The 13624-nt window shown below is 49.0% G+C and overlaps 2 protein-coding genes across 2 annotated transcripts in view; one reads left to right on the top strand and one right to left on the bottom strand.

Moving 5' to 3' along the window:
- The window catches only part of gss (glutathione synthetase), a 41451-nt gene extending 30816 nt beyond the window's left edge, over positions 1-10635 (bottom strand). Inside the window, exons 1-2 of the mRNA XM_048608357.1 lie at positions 10403-10635; positions 1037-1174 (exon numbers count right to left, since the gene is read on the bottom strand). Coding sequence (XP_048464314.1) covers positions 1037-1174; positions 10403-10453 — 189 coding nt within the window. The 5' untranslated portion in view covers positions 10454-10635. The remainder of the gene's footprint in view (positions 1-1036; positions 1175-10402) is intronic.
- Positions 1-13624, top strand: part of LOC109917871 (deoxynucleoside triphosphate triphosphohydrolase SAMHD1-like) — a 152356-nt gene that overhangs the window by 41180 nt on the left and 97552 nt on the right. The gene's annotated exons all lie outside the window — the stretch shown is intronic.

Below are 13624 nucleotides of genomic sequence, written 5' to 3'. Positions count from 1 at the left end.
ATCTAACATCAACATGTTCATCAGCTCTCTTTCCCTTTACATATGTGTGTGACAGTTAATTTGTGTTTTTAGCCTTTACCGTTCAAGACCTGGTGGCTAAAAATTGAACACCTCCCATGAACGAAGGGCATTAGTGCAAGGAAAATTCTCTTCTAATCAATCAGGAAGCAGAGTGTCACTAATCCAGTGATAATAATCAGACTGCTGTGAAGTTGTCAGCACAGATAGGGGCTTAGTGTCCCTACTTCTGGCCTAGAAAGTCCAGGGTCCACTCCAATCTCAGGATGCGATGGCCATAGGAAGTCTGTGTCATAACGCACCTAAACAAGTGGGTTTTGTTTTGCATGTCATGCTTTTCCCACTGCCAGCAACATGACAGAATTTCAAATTTAGGCCAACACAGCAACAGTGAAGACTGCAGAGGAAGCAAAGCCTACACTCCAGATCCAGCCACCAAGTGGGTCACACAACCCCACATGCTCATGGATCTGTGGGTCAAGACTTGGCCTGTTCTGTCACACGGAAACCAATGGCAGAAAAGAGTGACCTCGAATAGACATCATCCTCGAACTGGGACACAGCCAAGCACACCATTTTAAGCCAGAAAGTCAGGTGGTGAAGGATAACACTGGAAGCCATGTTTACTGAGTTTTACATTTATTTGCATAACTGAATGACATAACCACTGTGGGCAATCAACCAAAATGTCTAAAAATACAGCTCATCTGGTCATTGTTCACAAGCTGACTGCCAAACCTCTTAGGTTACAGTACTACAACATCAAACAAAAAAGATCACGGTACGGAAAATGCTTTGGGACTTCTTGGGTTTGTGAAAGGCGCTACATAGATGCAGGTTCTTTCTCACAAGCAAACTGGGATTTGAGAGGCAGGAGGTGGCAGGGGTGGGGAGTGAGCCAACAAGACAAATAAAAGCTGATGTTTGAGGCTAATAGTCTTGCTTCTGGATTGTGTAATATTAGGAGGAAGTACAGCATTTTAAAGATCTTTTTAAAAAGATATTCAGAAGAACCAACCTCAGTGCTAGATGGTTCCTCTTTCGTCCTCATGAGAACTCCATGGAGAAGAGCTGCATCCTTTGCTGCCACAGTCAGCTGCTGGATAAGACTGTTGTTGTACAGAACTTCATCTGCAGCAACTGGAGGCATAAGTACCTACGAGAAAACAGTGCAGCGATAATTAGAAATATTGCAATACTGGAACATCAATGTGTCGGCGTATTTGTTTTTCCCAATGTTCCCACCATCTCCACCTTGTTTCTCCTCTCAAATCACGTCACTTGGACCTTTGAGCGCTGCTACTGCTGCAAAGAGAGTAACCCGTCACTGAAGCCTTTTGTCCTGTACTCGTCAGGACATACAAGAATGCCAAGTCTCAGAGGGAACAACAATATATCCTGACTGAGATGACTGCGCTGACTGATTAATAAATATACCTGGATTGATTGAGACATGGCTAACTGCAAGAAAACAAAAATTTCAAATTATCACGTCAAAGTATGTTGCTTGGTTGGTAAGTGGATTCTCTCATTTGAAATTTGGCATTGCTGCTCTTGGGTCTACGAGGAAGCTGACACACTTGCATCCACATGACTGTACTTGGTCTTTAACACAAAGTTTCTTATCCTTGAGCACCTGTCCAACTCTCAAAGCTATTAAAATTACAACATTTAAAATGCATCTGGGTGCATATATCAAAAGAAGGGTTTAAGAGGGATATGGGCCAAATGCTGGCAAATGGAACTAGGACAGATTAAGATGTCTGTTCGACACAGATGGGTTAGATTGAAGGGTCTGTTTCCAGTCTGTATGATTCTATGACTCGAAATCAGGTTCCTCTAACTTTTCAGGTAGAACATTCCAAATCCTCACAACTTCAGACAAAGAATTTCAAATCATTTACTAGCAGTTGAAAATCAAACTCTACATGTATAAAATGCTAGAACCGTGGGGAGGGGGGATGAAAACCTCTTACAGCAGACTGCTACTTGCATGTTAGCCAGGCAACACTAAAAATGGGATGGCAAAACTGCCTTATGGGGACAGACTGAATTTATTGGGTTTGTGCTTTCGAAGACTGAGATCTCATTGAAACTTCCAAATTCTTACAGGGCTGGACGTAGAGGAGATTCCTCTGGCTGATGAATTCTGGAAACAGGGTAAACAGTCTCATGCAAGGAGATCGAAGTAGTCGCAGTCAACGAACGGGTTATTTCTGAATTCTCAGAATAGGTGTACAGGGGGTTCTACTCTAATGTGACAGTTGCATTCTAGCGCTACATCGTGTTATAGAAAACTGCACTATAGAAATAACAGGGCCAATGGGAAAAGTGGGGTTGGGGCAGACCACCATTAAAGCTCAACACAAAAGATAGCACTCCTGTCAGCAACTGTTCAGGCAGGTTGTGACAACAGCTTCCCAGCTCCTTCTCAGATTGACACAACTGTCCTCACTATTTCCAGAGAGTGCAGGACAGCTACCCAGTTGTCCTGGTCAATATTTATCCCTTAGTCAGCAACGGAAAGACAGACTGTGTGGTAATTATCACATTGTTGCTTGTAGGAGAGATTCCTGGTCAGCTATGTGACTAAAAGACCATTGGAGACTCTACCAATACTGCCCATAGTTCCAAAGTGTGACATATACTATGTGTTACTATAGCAACTCAGATTCCTTCAGCGAACTTATCACCGCACCACAAAGGTATCGAGGGATATGGAGCAAAGGTGGGAAAATCAAGCTGAAACATTAGTCAAACACGATCTGACTAATTACTTAAGTAGGCAGCAAGAGTCTCCCATTGTACCTAGGTCGTGTGCCTCAAAATTTCTTTTTTTAAGGCTAAATCAATTATACTGTTTCTCACTCTTCCCTACGCCCTACTTCTCAAAATTCAGGTTTTCGTAGGTTCGGTAGAAGGGTGGCATAGTGGCTCAGTGGTTAGCACTGCTACCTCACAGCACCAGGGACCCGGGTTCGATCCCACCCTTGGGCGACTGTCTGTGTGGAGTTTGCACATTCTCCCAGTGTCTGCGTGGGTTTCCTCCGGGTGCTCCGGTTTCCTCGCACCGTCCAAAGATGTGCAGACTAGGTGGATTGTCTGTGCTAAACCACCCCTACTGTCCAGGGATATGCAGGTTAGCTGCATTAGTCATGGAAAATGCAGGGTTACAGGGATAGAGTTGGGGGGATGGGTCTGGGTGGGATGCTCTTCGGAGGGATGGTGTGGACTTGTTGGGACAAATTTGGCAGAGTTGAACAGTTCTTTCCACAGCAAGTTGTAATTTGGAGTGCATGGCTTGAAAGGGTCAGGTAGATTGTTTCCCCTGTCAAAAATCATGAAAGAACCTTTTACAAGGCTTTTGGGAAAGGTGGATGCAGGGGGTGTGTGCTGCCAAACTGATTGCACAATGCTTTCAAAGAGCTTTCACATCTTTGGGAGAATGGTCATGTTTGATCAAATCTTTTCAAAGTCTTTTCACAGCCTCTGGCAGTGCCCTGGCGATGTTAGGAACCGAGGTATAATCTGCTGTTAGCTACCCAACAAAAACCCATTGAAACATTCCTTCATTATAAGATGCTTTTCATAGTCTTTGGACAAAATCATTTGCGCACCCATTGAAGAAATTCCTTTAGTTCCTTTCCTCAATCTCTTCCTTAAGTGTAACAAGCAGAGCCTGCACCTTCCAAGTGTTTTGCAATAGGTGATATAGATTTGATTTTTTTTTTAAAGAAGATTACTTTCAGGTGATACAGGCGATACAGGCACCACTAGCTAGACCAACATTTTTTGTGCCATTGGGAATCAGCCTGGGTAATCCAAGATGAAGGGCTGGGAAAAATTGCAGCTGCAAGAGCTGCTCCTTTTTTGAGGCACTTTTCAGTGTTGGAGCTGATTTCCTTAAATTTGAAGAGCAGTAATTACTGTTTTATAAGCTGCTGCATCATTTTGGAAATTTAGGGGGTCAAAATCCAAACAACAGCATTTTAAAAAGGAGAAAGACAGAAAAAGGCAAAGACCACATGGGAAATGAATCAAATGGAGAAAGAAACCTGCACTGCTGCCTGCCTCATTGGTGAATCTGCACAGTTGACTGTTCTGCTGGAGAGAGATAGTAGGAACTGCCGATGCTGGAGAATCTGATATAACAAGGTGTAGAGCTGGATGAACACAGCAGGCCAAGCAGCATCAGAGGAGCAGGAAGGCTGACGTTTCGGGTCTGGACCCTTCTCATCTTCCCTCCCAGCTATCCGCTCCTCCCACATCACTAACCAATCCCCGCCACTGCCTACTTGCACTCACCTATCACCATCCTGCCTACCTTCTCCAGCCCCAGCCCCACCCCTCCTCTCTATTTACTTCTGAGCTCCCTTCCCCCTCCCCCATTTCTGAAGGATCCTGACCCGAAACGTCAACTTTTCTGCTCTGATGCTGCCCGACCGGCTGTGCTCCTCCAGCATCGGCAGTTCTTGCTATCTCCAGGTGTGAGTAATGACATTCTTCACTGCATCAGTGATTACCTCCCTAACTACCTCTGCTCCAGCATCAGCAGTTCCTACTATCTCTGGGAGAGAAGATGAACAGATTTTGTCAGGTTAAGGAGGCGGGGATGTGAGGGAGGGTTGGACATGGGATGAGGCCGGGGATGGGGAGATTTTAAAGATGGTGGATTCTACGTTTAGGCCATCGGCTGTAGGCTCCCGAGGCGGAATATGAGGTGTTGCTCCTCCAGTTTCCGGGTGGCGTCATTGTGACACTGGAGGCGGCCCTGGATGGACATGTCACCAGGGAGTGGGAGGGGGAGTTGAAGTGGTCCGCAACTGGAAGGTGATGTTGTTTGTCATGAACTGAACACAGACGCTCTATAAAGCGGTCTCCAAGGCTCTGCTTGGTCTCACCGATGTAGAGGAGGCCACATTGGGACCAGCGGATGCAATAGACCACGATGACGGATGTGCAGGTGAACATCTGTTTAATGTGGAAGGTTTTTTGGGGCCTGGGACGGTGGGGAGGTGAGGGGGTAGATATAGGGGCAGGTGTAGCACTTCCTGCGGTTGCAGGGAAAGGTGCCAGGGGTGGTGAGGCTAGTGGGGAGTGTGGAGCGAATGAGGGAGTCGCAGAGAGAGCGATCCCTACGAAAGGCAGATAGGGATGAGGAGGGAAATATATCTTTGGTTGTGGGGTCGGATTTTCGGTGGTGGAAGTGGCGGAGAATGATATGCTGGATGTGAAGGTTGTTGGGGTGACATGTGAAAACAAGGGGATTCTGTCTTTGTTTTTGTTGGGGGGGGGAGGGGGTGTGAGGACAGAGGTGCAGGAAATGCAAGAGATGCGGTCGAGGGCATTTTTGATCACTGGAGAGGAGAGATGTTACGGTCGTTGAAATAGGAGGACATCTGGGATGTGCAGGAGTGGAACGCCCCATCTTGGGAGCGGACACGGCAGAAGTGGAGGAATTGGGAGTATGGGATCACATTCTTGCAGGAAGGTGGGTGAGAAGAGGTGTAGTCCAGGTAGCTATGGGAGTCGGTGGGCTTGAAATAGACGCCAGTTTCGAGGCAGTCACCAGAAATGGAGACAGAGGTATCGGAGATGGTCCAGGTGAATGTGAGGCTGGGATGAAAGGTGTTAGTGAAATCGATGAACTGTTCAACCTCCTCATGGAAGCACAAGGCAGTGCTGATACAGTCATCAATGTAGCAGAGAAAGAGGTGGGGGATAATGCCAATGTAACAGCGGAAAAGGGACTGTTCCACATACCCTACAAAGAGGCATGCATAGCTTGGCCCATGCGGGTGCCCATGGTCTGTTCTCATTACCTGTTGTACATTATTCTTTTGTGGGCATTGTTGGCAAGGTAAGCATTAGTTGCTCGTTATAATTTCCCTTGAAGTGAGTGGTTTAATTGGCCATTTCTCAGGTCAGTTAAAGATCAATCACTGTGTCTGGAGTCACATGTAGGCCAAACCCAGATTAAATTTCCTTCCCAAAGAGTGTTCATGAACTAGAATGTATTGTTGATTGTTGTAAAACCAGTCATGGTCAATGTTACAGAGGCTAACTTTATAATTTAAATTTATTTTAGTGTTCAAATTAGGAAGGCAAATGGAATTTTGTTCTTCATTGCTAAAGGGATTGAAATAAAAAGCAGAGAGATTATGTTGCAGCTGTACAAGGTGCTGGTGAGGCCACACCTGGAGTACTGTGTGCAGTTTTGGTCTCCTTACTTGAGAAAGGATGTATTGGCACTGGAGGGGGTGCAAAGGAGGTTCACTAGGTTGATTCCGGAGTTGAGGGGGTTGGCTTATGAGGAGAGACTGAGTAGATTGGGATTATATTCATTGAAATTCAGAAGATTGAGGGGGGATCTTATAGAAACATATAAAATTATGAAGGAAATAGATAAGATAGATGTAGAGAGGATGTTTCCACTGGCAGGTGAAGCTAGGACAAGAGGGCATAGCCTCAAGATTAGAGGGAGCAGATTTAGGACTGAACTGAGAAGGAATTTCTTCACCCAGAGGGTTGTTAATCTATGGAACTCCTTGCCCAGTGAAGTAGTTGATGCTACTTCAATAAATGCTTTTTAAAACAAAAGTAGATTTTTTTTGGACAATAAAGGAATTAAGGGATACGGTGAGAACGCAGGTAAGTGGATCTGAGTCCACGAAAGGATCAGCCATGATCTTATTGAATGGCGGAGCAGGCTCGAAGGGCCAGACGGCCTACTCCTGCTCCTAGTTCTTATGTTCTATGTTCTCAATATCATTTAAATAGATACACCAGCTTTCTGCTTTTTTTTTCCACATTGAAGTGTATGAATTGACATTTTAGCATGCTGTACTGTGTCTACCATGTGTCTGCCCACTTACTCAACTTGACTGAATCACCTTGAAGCCTGCTTGCATCCTCCTCACCAGCCCTCATTGGCACCGAGTTCTAGATCAATAAGTGACTGCGTAAAAACGTTCATCCTCAAATCCCTCTTGTATCTCTTTCCAAATCTTAAAACCTATGCCTCAATCCTTGCACAAATCAGCTGAGGGGATGTTTTTATTTACCATTTCCTCTCTCATACAAGCCTGTCATAACCTTGCTGCACGTGCAATTTCAGGACTGTGTACAAGTCCTGCATCATCAATAGAGTGTGGAGCTGGAGGAACACAGCAGGTCAAGCAGCATCAGAGGAGCCAAGAGCAACAATCCAGAAGGCTGTGTTCCCTGCCCTGTGCCAGGGTTCAGGTTTGCTCCTCAGTGCTGCAGTGGAACTTTGAATGGAAGGGGCGGATTAACATCCCCTCTGAACCACATAGTCACTTATAGGGTTCACAAACACTCATCAACATACAGATCCACTGATTTCTGACTCCTCATAGGTTGGTGTGGTGACAGGAAAAATTGGAGGAAACAAGGGTAGGCTTAGTTATCACAGTCCATTTAGATACCAGCTACATAGGCAAGACTAGTGAAGAGGTTCTCTTTCAGGAGTATGAGCAGATTAAAAACTAAATTAAAAAGCAGATCTCAGAGGTAATAATCGCCTAAGTCACGTCCAAATTGGTGAGCTGTAAATGACGTGGAGGTGCCGGTGTTGGACTGAGGTGGACAAAGTCAGAACTCACACCACACCCAGTCATAGGTGAACTTCACCTGACAAAGGAGCATCGCTCTGAAAATTTGTGATTTCAAGTAAACCTGTTGGACTATAACCAGGTGTGGTGTGACTTCTGACAGATGTAAAAAGGTAAAGTCATGGTAGTCTTACCAGACCGTCAGGCTGCTCTCTAATAAGACACACAACTCAGGGGAGGCAATGGCCTAGTGGTATTATCGCTGGACTGTTAATCCAGAGACCCAGAAAATGTTCTGGGAACCTGGGCTCAAATCCTGCCAAGGCAGATGGTGGAATTTGAATTCAATAAACATTTGGAATTAAGAGTCTAATGATAGCCTACATATGACTCCAGACCCAATGTGGTTGACTCTTAACCGTCCTCTGGGCAATTAGGGATGGGCAATAAATGCTGCCTAGCCAGTGATGCCCTCATCCTGTGAACGAATAAAAAAAGCACACCTGTTGGATTTTAAAGTGAGGGTCACTATGCCTCAGGCAAGGAGAGGGGTCGAGGAGGACAGTCCTTCGGGGTAACATCAGCTGGCGTGCGAGGCGAATGCTTGCCTTGGCTCTGCATCACAAAGCAGCCAGTCATCCAACTAAGATAACAAGGTGTAGAGCTGGATGAACACAGCAGGCCAAGCAGCATAAGAGGAGCAGGAAAGCTGACGTTTCGGGTCTGGACCCTTCTTCAGAAATGGGGGAGGGGAAGGGGGTTTTGAAATAAATAGGGAGAGAGGGGGAGGCGGACAGAAGATGGATAGAGAAGAAGATAGGTGGAGAGGAGACAGACAGGTCGAAGAGGCGGGGATGGAGCCAGTAAAGGTGAGTGTAGGTGGGGAGGTAGGGAGGAGATAGGTCAGTCCAGGGAGGACGGACAGGTCAAGGGGGCGGGATGAGGTAAGTAGGTAGGAGATGGGGGTGGGGCTTGAGGTGGGAGGAGGGGATAGGTGGGAGGAAGGACAGGTTAGGGAGGCAGGGACAAGCTGGCCTCCTCTACATCGGGGAAACCAAGCGGAGGCTCGGGGACCGCTTTGCAGAACACCTACGCTTGGTTCGCAATAAACAAATGCACCTCCCAGTTGCGAACCATTTCAACTCCCCCTCCCATTCCTCAGACGACATGTCCATCCTGGGCCTCCTGCAGTGCCACAACGATGCCACCCGAAGGTTGCAGGAACAGCAACTCATATTCCGCTTGGGAACCCTACAGCCCAGTGGTATCAATGTGGATTTCACAAGTTTCAAAATCTCCCCTCCCCCTACTGCATCCCAAAACCAGCCAAGCTCGTCCCTGCCTCCCTAACCTGTTCTTCCTCCCACCTATCCCCTCCTCCCACCTCAAGCCGCACCCCCATCTCCTACCTTCTAACCTCATCCTGCCCCCTTGACCTGTCCGTTCTCCCTGGACTGACCTATCCCCTCCCTAACTCCCCACCTACACTCACCTTTACTGGCTCCATCCCCGCCTCTTCGACCCGTTTGGTTCCTCTCCACCTATCCTCTCCTCTATCCCTCTTCTATCCACCTCCCACTCTCTCCCTATTTATTTCAGAACCCCCTTCCCCTCCCCCTCCCCCATTTCTGATGAAGGGTCTAGGCCCGAAACATCAGCCTTCCTGCTTGGCCTGCTGTGTTCATCTAGCTCTATGCCTTGTTGTCTCAGATTCTCCAGCATCTGCAGTTCCTACTATCTCTGAAGCCATCCAACTGAGCTAACCAACCTCCAGAGTCAAGAGACAGGAGTGAGAGAGAGAGAGGTGGGTTCTGGTTTGTGGGGCACTGAAACAACTACTGGGGGAAGTGAGGCCTGAGCTAATGGGGCAATGTTCACCAGGAGGAGGAGGAGGAGGAGATCACTGGGATTGTGGCCTTAATTGTGTCCCCCTCCCCCATTTCTTAACCCCTGAACGTCTGGAAGTACCTTGGCAGGTTCCGTGTGTCCTGTGGACAACTTGTCATCCCGCTCATCTTCGTGTCATCAGCCCATTTAGCAACGTAAACACTCATTGTCAAAGTCATTGATTATAAATTGCCAACAGTTGAGGCCCAACCATGTTCAACAGTAAAGAACAGAATCGCTGAGCAACCCACACGACGATCAACGGGACCGACTGCAAACAGAAAGGGCGTTTGGTTTTGTTAAAAGGAATGACACACAAGATCGCAGCTGTCAGTGTGGGAAGGCAGGGCGATGTAGACGGAGGGGGTCGGCCTTGCTGACTGCGCGGTCGGTCACTATCGCACTCAGCAGGGCCCCCGGGTGCAAAGGTCGGGCTGGCTTCGGGGCCAATGTACCGACAGCAGCCGAGCGGAAAACCTCGGAAACGGGACCGAAAGGGCTCCAGTTTGCAGACTCCCACCTCAACCGGCCCTCAGCACCGTGCCGTGGCAGCCTTCCGTCAATCCCTCCCTCCCTTGCTCACTCTCCCTGTCGGACCCCTCAAGCGTTAGATAACCCGCGTTCATTTTTAAATTACCGGAGAAACTCAGCAGGTCCGGCAACATCTGCGGAGAGGAAAGCGGCTCCGGGTCCAGTGGATCCCTCTTTACAACTGCAAACGAAACGCTTCACTACGCTATTCTGCCTTTCAGCAGGCAGGCCCGCCGAGTTTCTGCAGCAATTTCTGTCCTTTGCTGGTTTCATTTTAAGGCATTCGTCTCACTCGTTTCAAAAGTTTCTGATTGTTTTAAAGCAAACAGAAGAACGCAACGCATGCTGTGGAAAGGGTGGGGGGGGGATATTAAAGGTGTAATAAGTGTTACCTCGCTATCTGCCTTCCTGGGCAGGGTCAAACTGGGAAGCCTCGCATGCATCTTGCTCCCGCCAGCAACTCACAACAAAATGTTGCTACAAAATTTGGCAACACCTGAACGTCTCCGCCCCCCGCAGCCAATCACAGGTGGCTCCCGTCCCCGCGCGAACACCCTTCGCCAACCACGGACCCCGACCACCCTGACTGACGACCCCGGCCGATCGTTGATGGTTCATTGGTCTAACCGCGTCACCCCGCAACCAATCCCGGCCTCGACGCAGCTCCGGACCCGCCCCAACAAAGACGGCGCGGACGCTCGGCGCCTCTAGCCAATCGAAGGTGAACCGTTGCCCCGGGCTCGTCACCCGGTCAGAGCACCTGACGGGTGCCCGGCTTCTGATTGACGGCATAGTTAGCCAATCATGGGTCAAATCCGACGCCCGCCCACCGCAGCGCCCAACTACGAACCAGAAGACAAATCAGAACCGCCCCCCCTGCCCCCTGACTGACGGGAATTGTAGCCATTTACAGGCGGACCCTGCTCACACCCTTTCCCCGCCCCAGACCGTGAATGACTGCTCTTCTAGCCAATTACAGGCGACCCAGTTGCCCCTCTTAGCAGGCACAGGGACGCGCGCCTCACGTCAAGGTGCCATGGAGACGGTGCTGCCGTCCCGCTCCCGCAAGCACCAGGAGAAGAACGTGATTGGGAATGTCCTACAGCGCCGCCTCAGGCTGGGATGACCTGTAGGAGGCAGGGAGCTGGTTGGGTCAGGGGCAATGAGGCTGTTCGGAGAAATATCGTGAGTAAATAGTTTGGAGGGACTTGCGTTGGACTGGGGTGGTCAGAGCCAGAAGTCACACAACACCAGGTTATAGTCCAAGATAACAAGGTGTAGAGCTGGATGAACACAGCAGGCCGACGTTTCGGGCCTAGACCCTTCTTCTGAAGATAGGTGGAGACGAGACAGACAGGTCAAAGAGGCGGGGATGGAGCCAGTAAAGGTGAGTGTAGGTGGGGAGGTAGGGAGGGGATAGGTCAGTCCAGGGAGGACGGACAGGTCAAGGGGGCGGGATGAGGTTGGTCGGTAGGAGATGGAGGTGCGGCTTGAGGTGGGAGGAGGGGATAGGTGGGAGGAAGAACAGGTTAGGGAGGCAGGGACGAGCTGGACTGGTTTTGGGATGCGGTAGGGGGAGGGGAGATTTTGAAACTTGTGAAATCCACATTGATACCATTGGGCTGCAGGGTTCCCAAGCGGAATATGAGTTGCTGTTCCTGCAACCTTCGGGTGGCATCGTTGTGGCATTGCAGGAGGCCCAGGATGGACATGTCGTCTGAGGAATGGGAGGGGGAGTTGAAATGGTTCGCGACTGGGAGATGCAGTTGTTTATTGCGAACCGAGCGTAGGTGTTCTGCAAAGCGGTCCCCGAGTCTCCGTTTGGTTTCCCCGATGTAGAGGAAGCCACACCAGGTACAGCGGATGCAGTATACCACATTGGCAAATGTGCAGGTGAACATCTGTTTGATTGGAAGGTCTTCTTGGGGCTTGGGATGGAGGTGAGGGGGCAGGTTTAGGGGCAGGTGTAGCACTTCCTGCATTTGCAGAGAAAAGTGCTGGGGGTGGTGGGCTGGTGGGGTGTGTGGAGCGGATAAGGGAGTCATGGAGAGAGTGGTCCCTCCTGAAAGCAGATAAGGGTGGGGAGGGAAAAATGTCTTCAGTGGTGGGGTCAGATTGCAGATGGCGGAAGTGCTGGAGGATGATTCATTGGATCCGGAGGTTGGTGGGGTGGTACGTGAGGATGAGAGGGATTCTGTTTTGGTTGTTATTGCGTGGAGGGGGTGTGCGGGATGAGTTGCGGGAAATGCGAGAGACACAGTCGAGGGCGTTTTCAACCACTGTGGAGGGGAAGTTATAGTCCAGGTTATAGTCCAACAGGTTTATTTGAAATTACAAGCTTTTGGAGCACAGCTCCTTCGTCAGGTGAAGTGAGTTGTCCAGTACTTCCCCGGAGCGGAGAAACTACTCCATGTTCTTCGCAGCCTTCAACATGTCATCGATGACGATGAGCATCTCATCAACATCTTCCCTGCGCATCCACTTCTTGCCTTCAAACAACCGCCAAACTTTAAACAGACCTTCGCTAGCACGAAACTACCCAGCCTTCAGGACAACATCAACCACAACACCACACAACCGTGCTGTGGCAACCTCTGCAAGACGTGTCAGATTATCTAGAGATAGCATGAACTGTAGATGCCAGAGTCAGAAACAACACAGTACGGAGCTGGAGGAAGAAAGTTGGTGTTTCGGGTCAGGACCCTTCTTGGAAACCACCATCACGTATGGTAACACTACCCACCATGTACACGGCAGATACTCATGTGACTCAGCCAATGTTGTCTGTCTCGTACGCTGCAGGTAAGGCTGCGGCGAGGGATGGTACATTGGTGAACCCATGCAGATGCTACAACAATGGATGAATGGACACTGCAACAATCACCAGACAGGAATATTCTCTCCCAGTTGGGGAACACTTCAGCGGTCAAGGACATTCAGCCTCCGATCTTCTGGTAAGCATCCTCCAAGGCAAACAAGATATTCAACAATGCACAGTCAGTGAGCAGAAACAGATAGCCAAGTTCCGTACCCATGAAAACAGATTCTCCTGCAATCTTGGGTTCGTGTTGCGCTACACGGCACTTCTGTCTTATGTAAAACTTTACTTGCTGTTCTGTTTTGACACCATCACCTTGTTAAATTGTTATGATCTCTCTACCTTAATTGGTTTTGACAGTTTTGGATTACTTATCACTTTGGTTAGACCCTCAGCATGCAACTCTTATACCTATCATGTTATTCTAGCTAACCTGTTCTTCCTCCCACCTATCCCCTCCTCCCACCTCAAGCCGCACCTCCATCTCCTACCGACCAACCTCATCCCGCCCCCTTGACCTGTCCGTCCTCCCTGGACTGACCTATCCCCTTCCTAACTCCCTACCTACACTCACCTTTACTGGCTCCATCCCCGCCTCTTCGACCTGTTTGTTTCCTCTCCACCTATCCTCTCCTCTATCCCTCTTCTATCCGCCTCCCACTCTCTCCCTATTTATTTCAAAACCCCCTTCCCCTCCCCCTTTTCTGATGAAGGGTCGAGGCCCGAAACGTCAGCCTCTCTGCTCCTATGATGCTGCTTGGCCTGCTGTGTTCATCCAGCCCTGCACCTTGTTGTC

The sequence above is a fragment of the Rhincodon typus genome, chromosome 19 (assembly GCF_021869965.1).
Source record: "Rhincodon typus isolate 14 chromosome 19, sRhiTyp1.1, whole genome shotgun sequence".
NCBI lineage: Eukaryota > Metazoa > Chordata > Chondrichthyes > Orectolobiformes > Rhincodontidae > Rhincodon > Rhincodon typus.
This window is presented reverse-complemented; position numbering and strand designations above follow the sequence as displayed.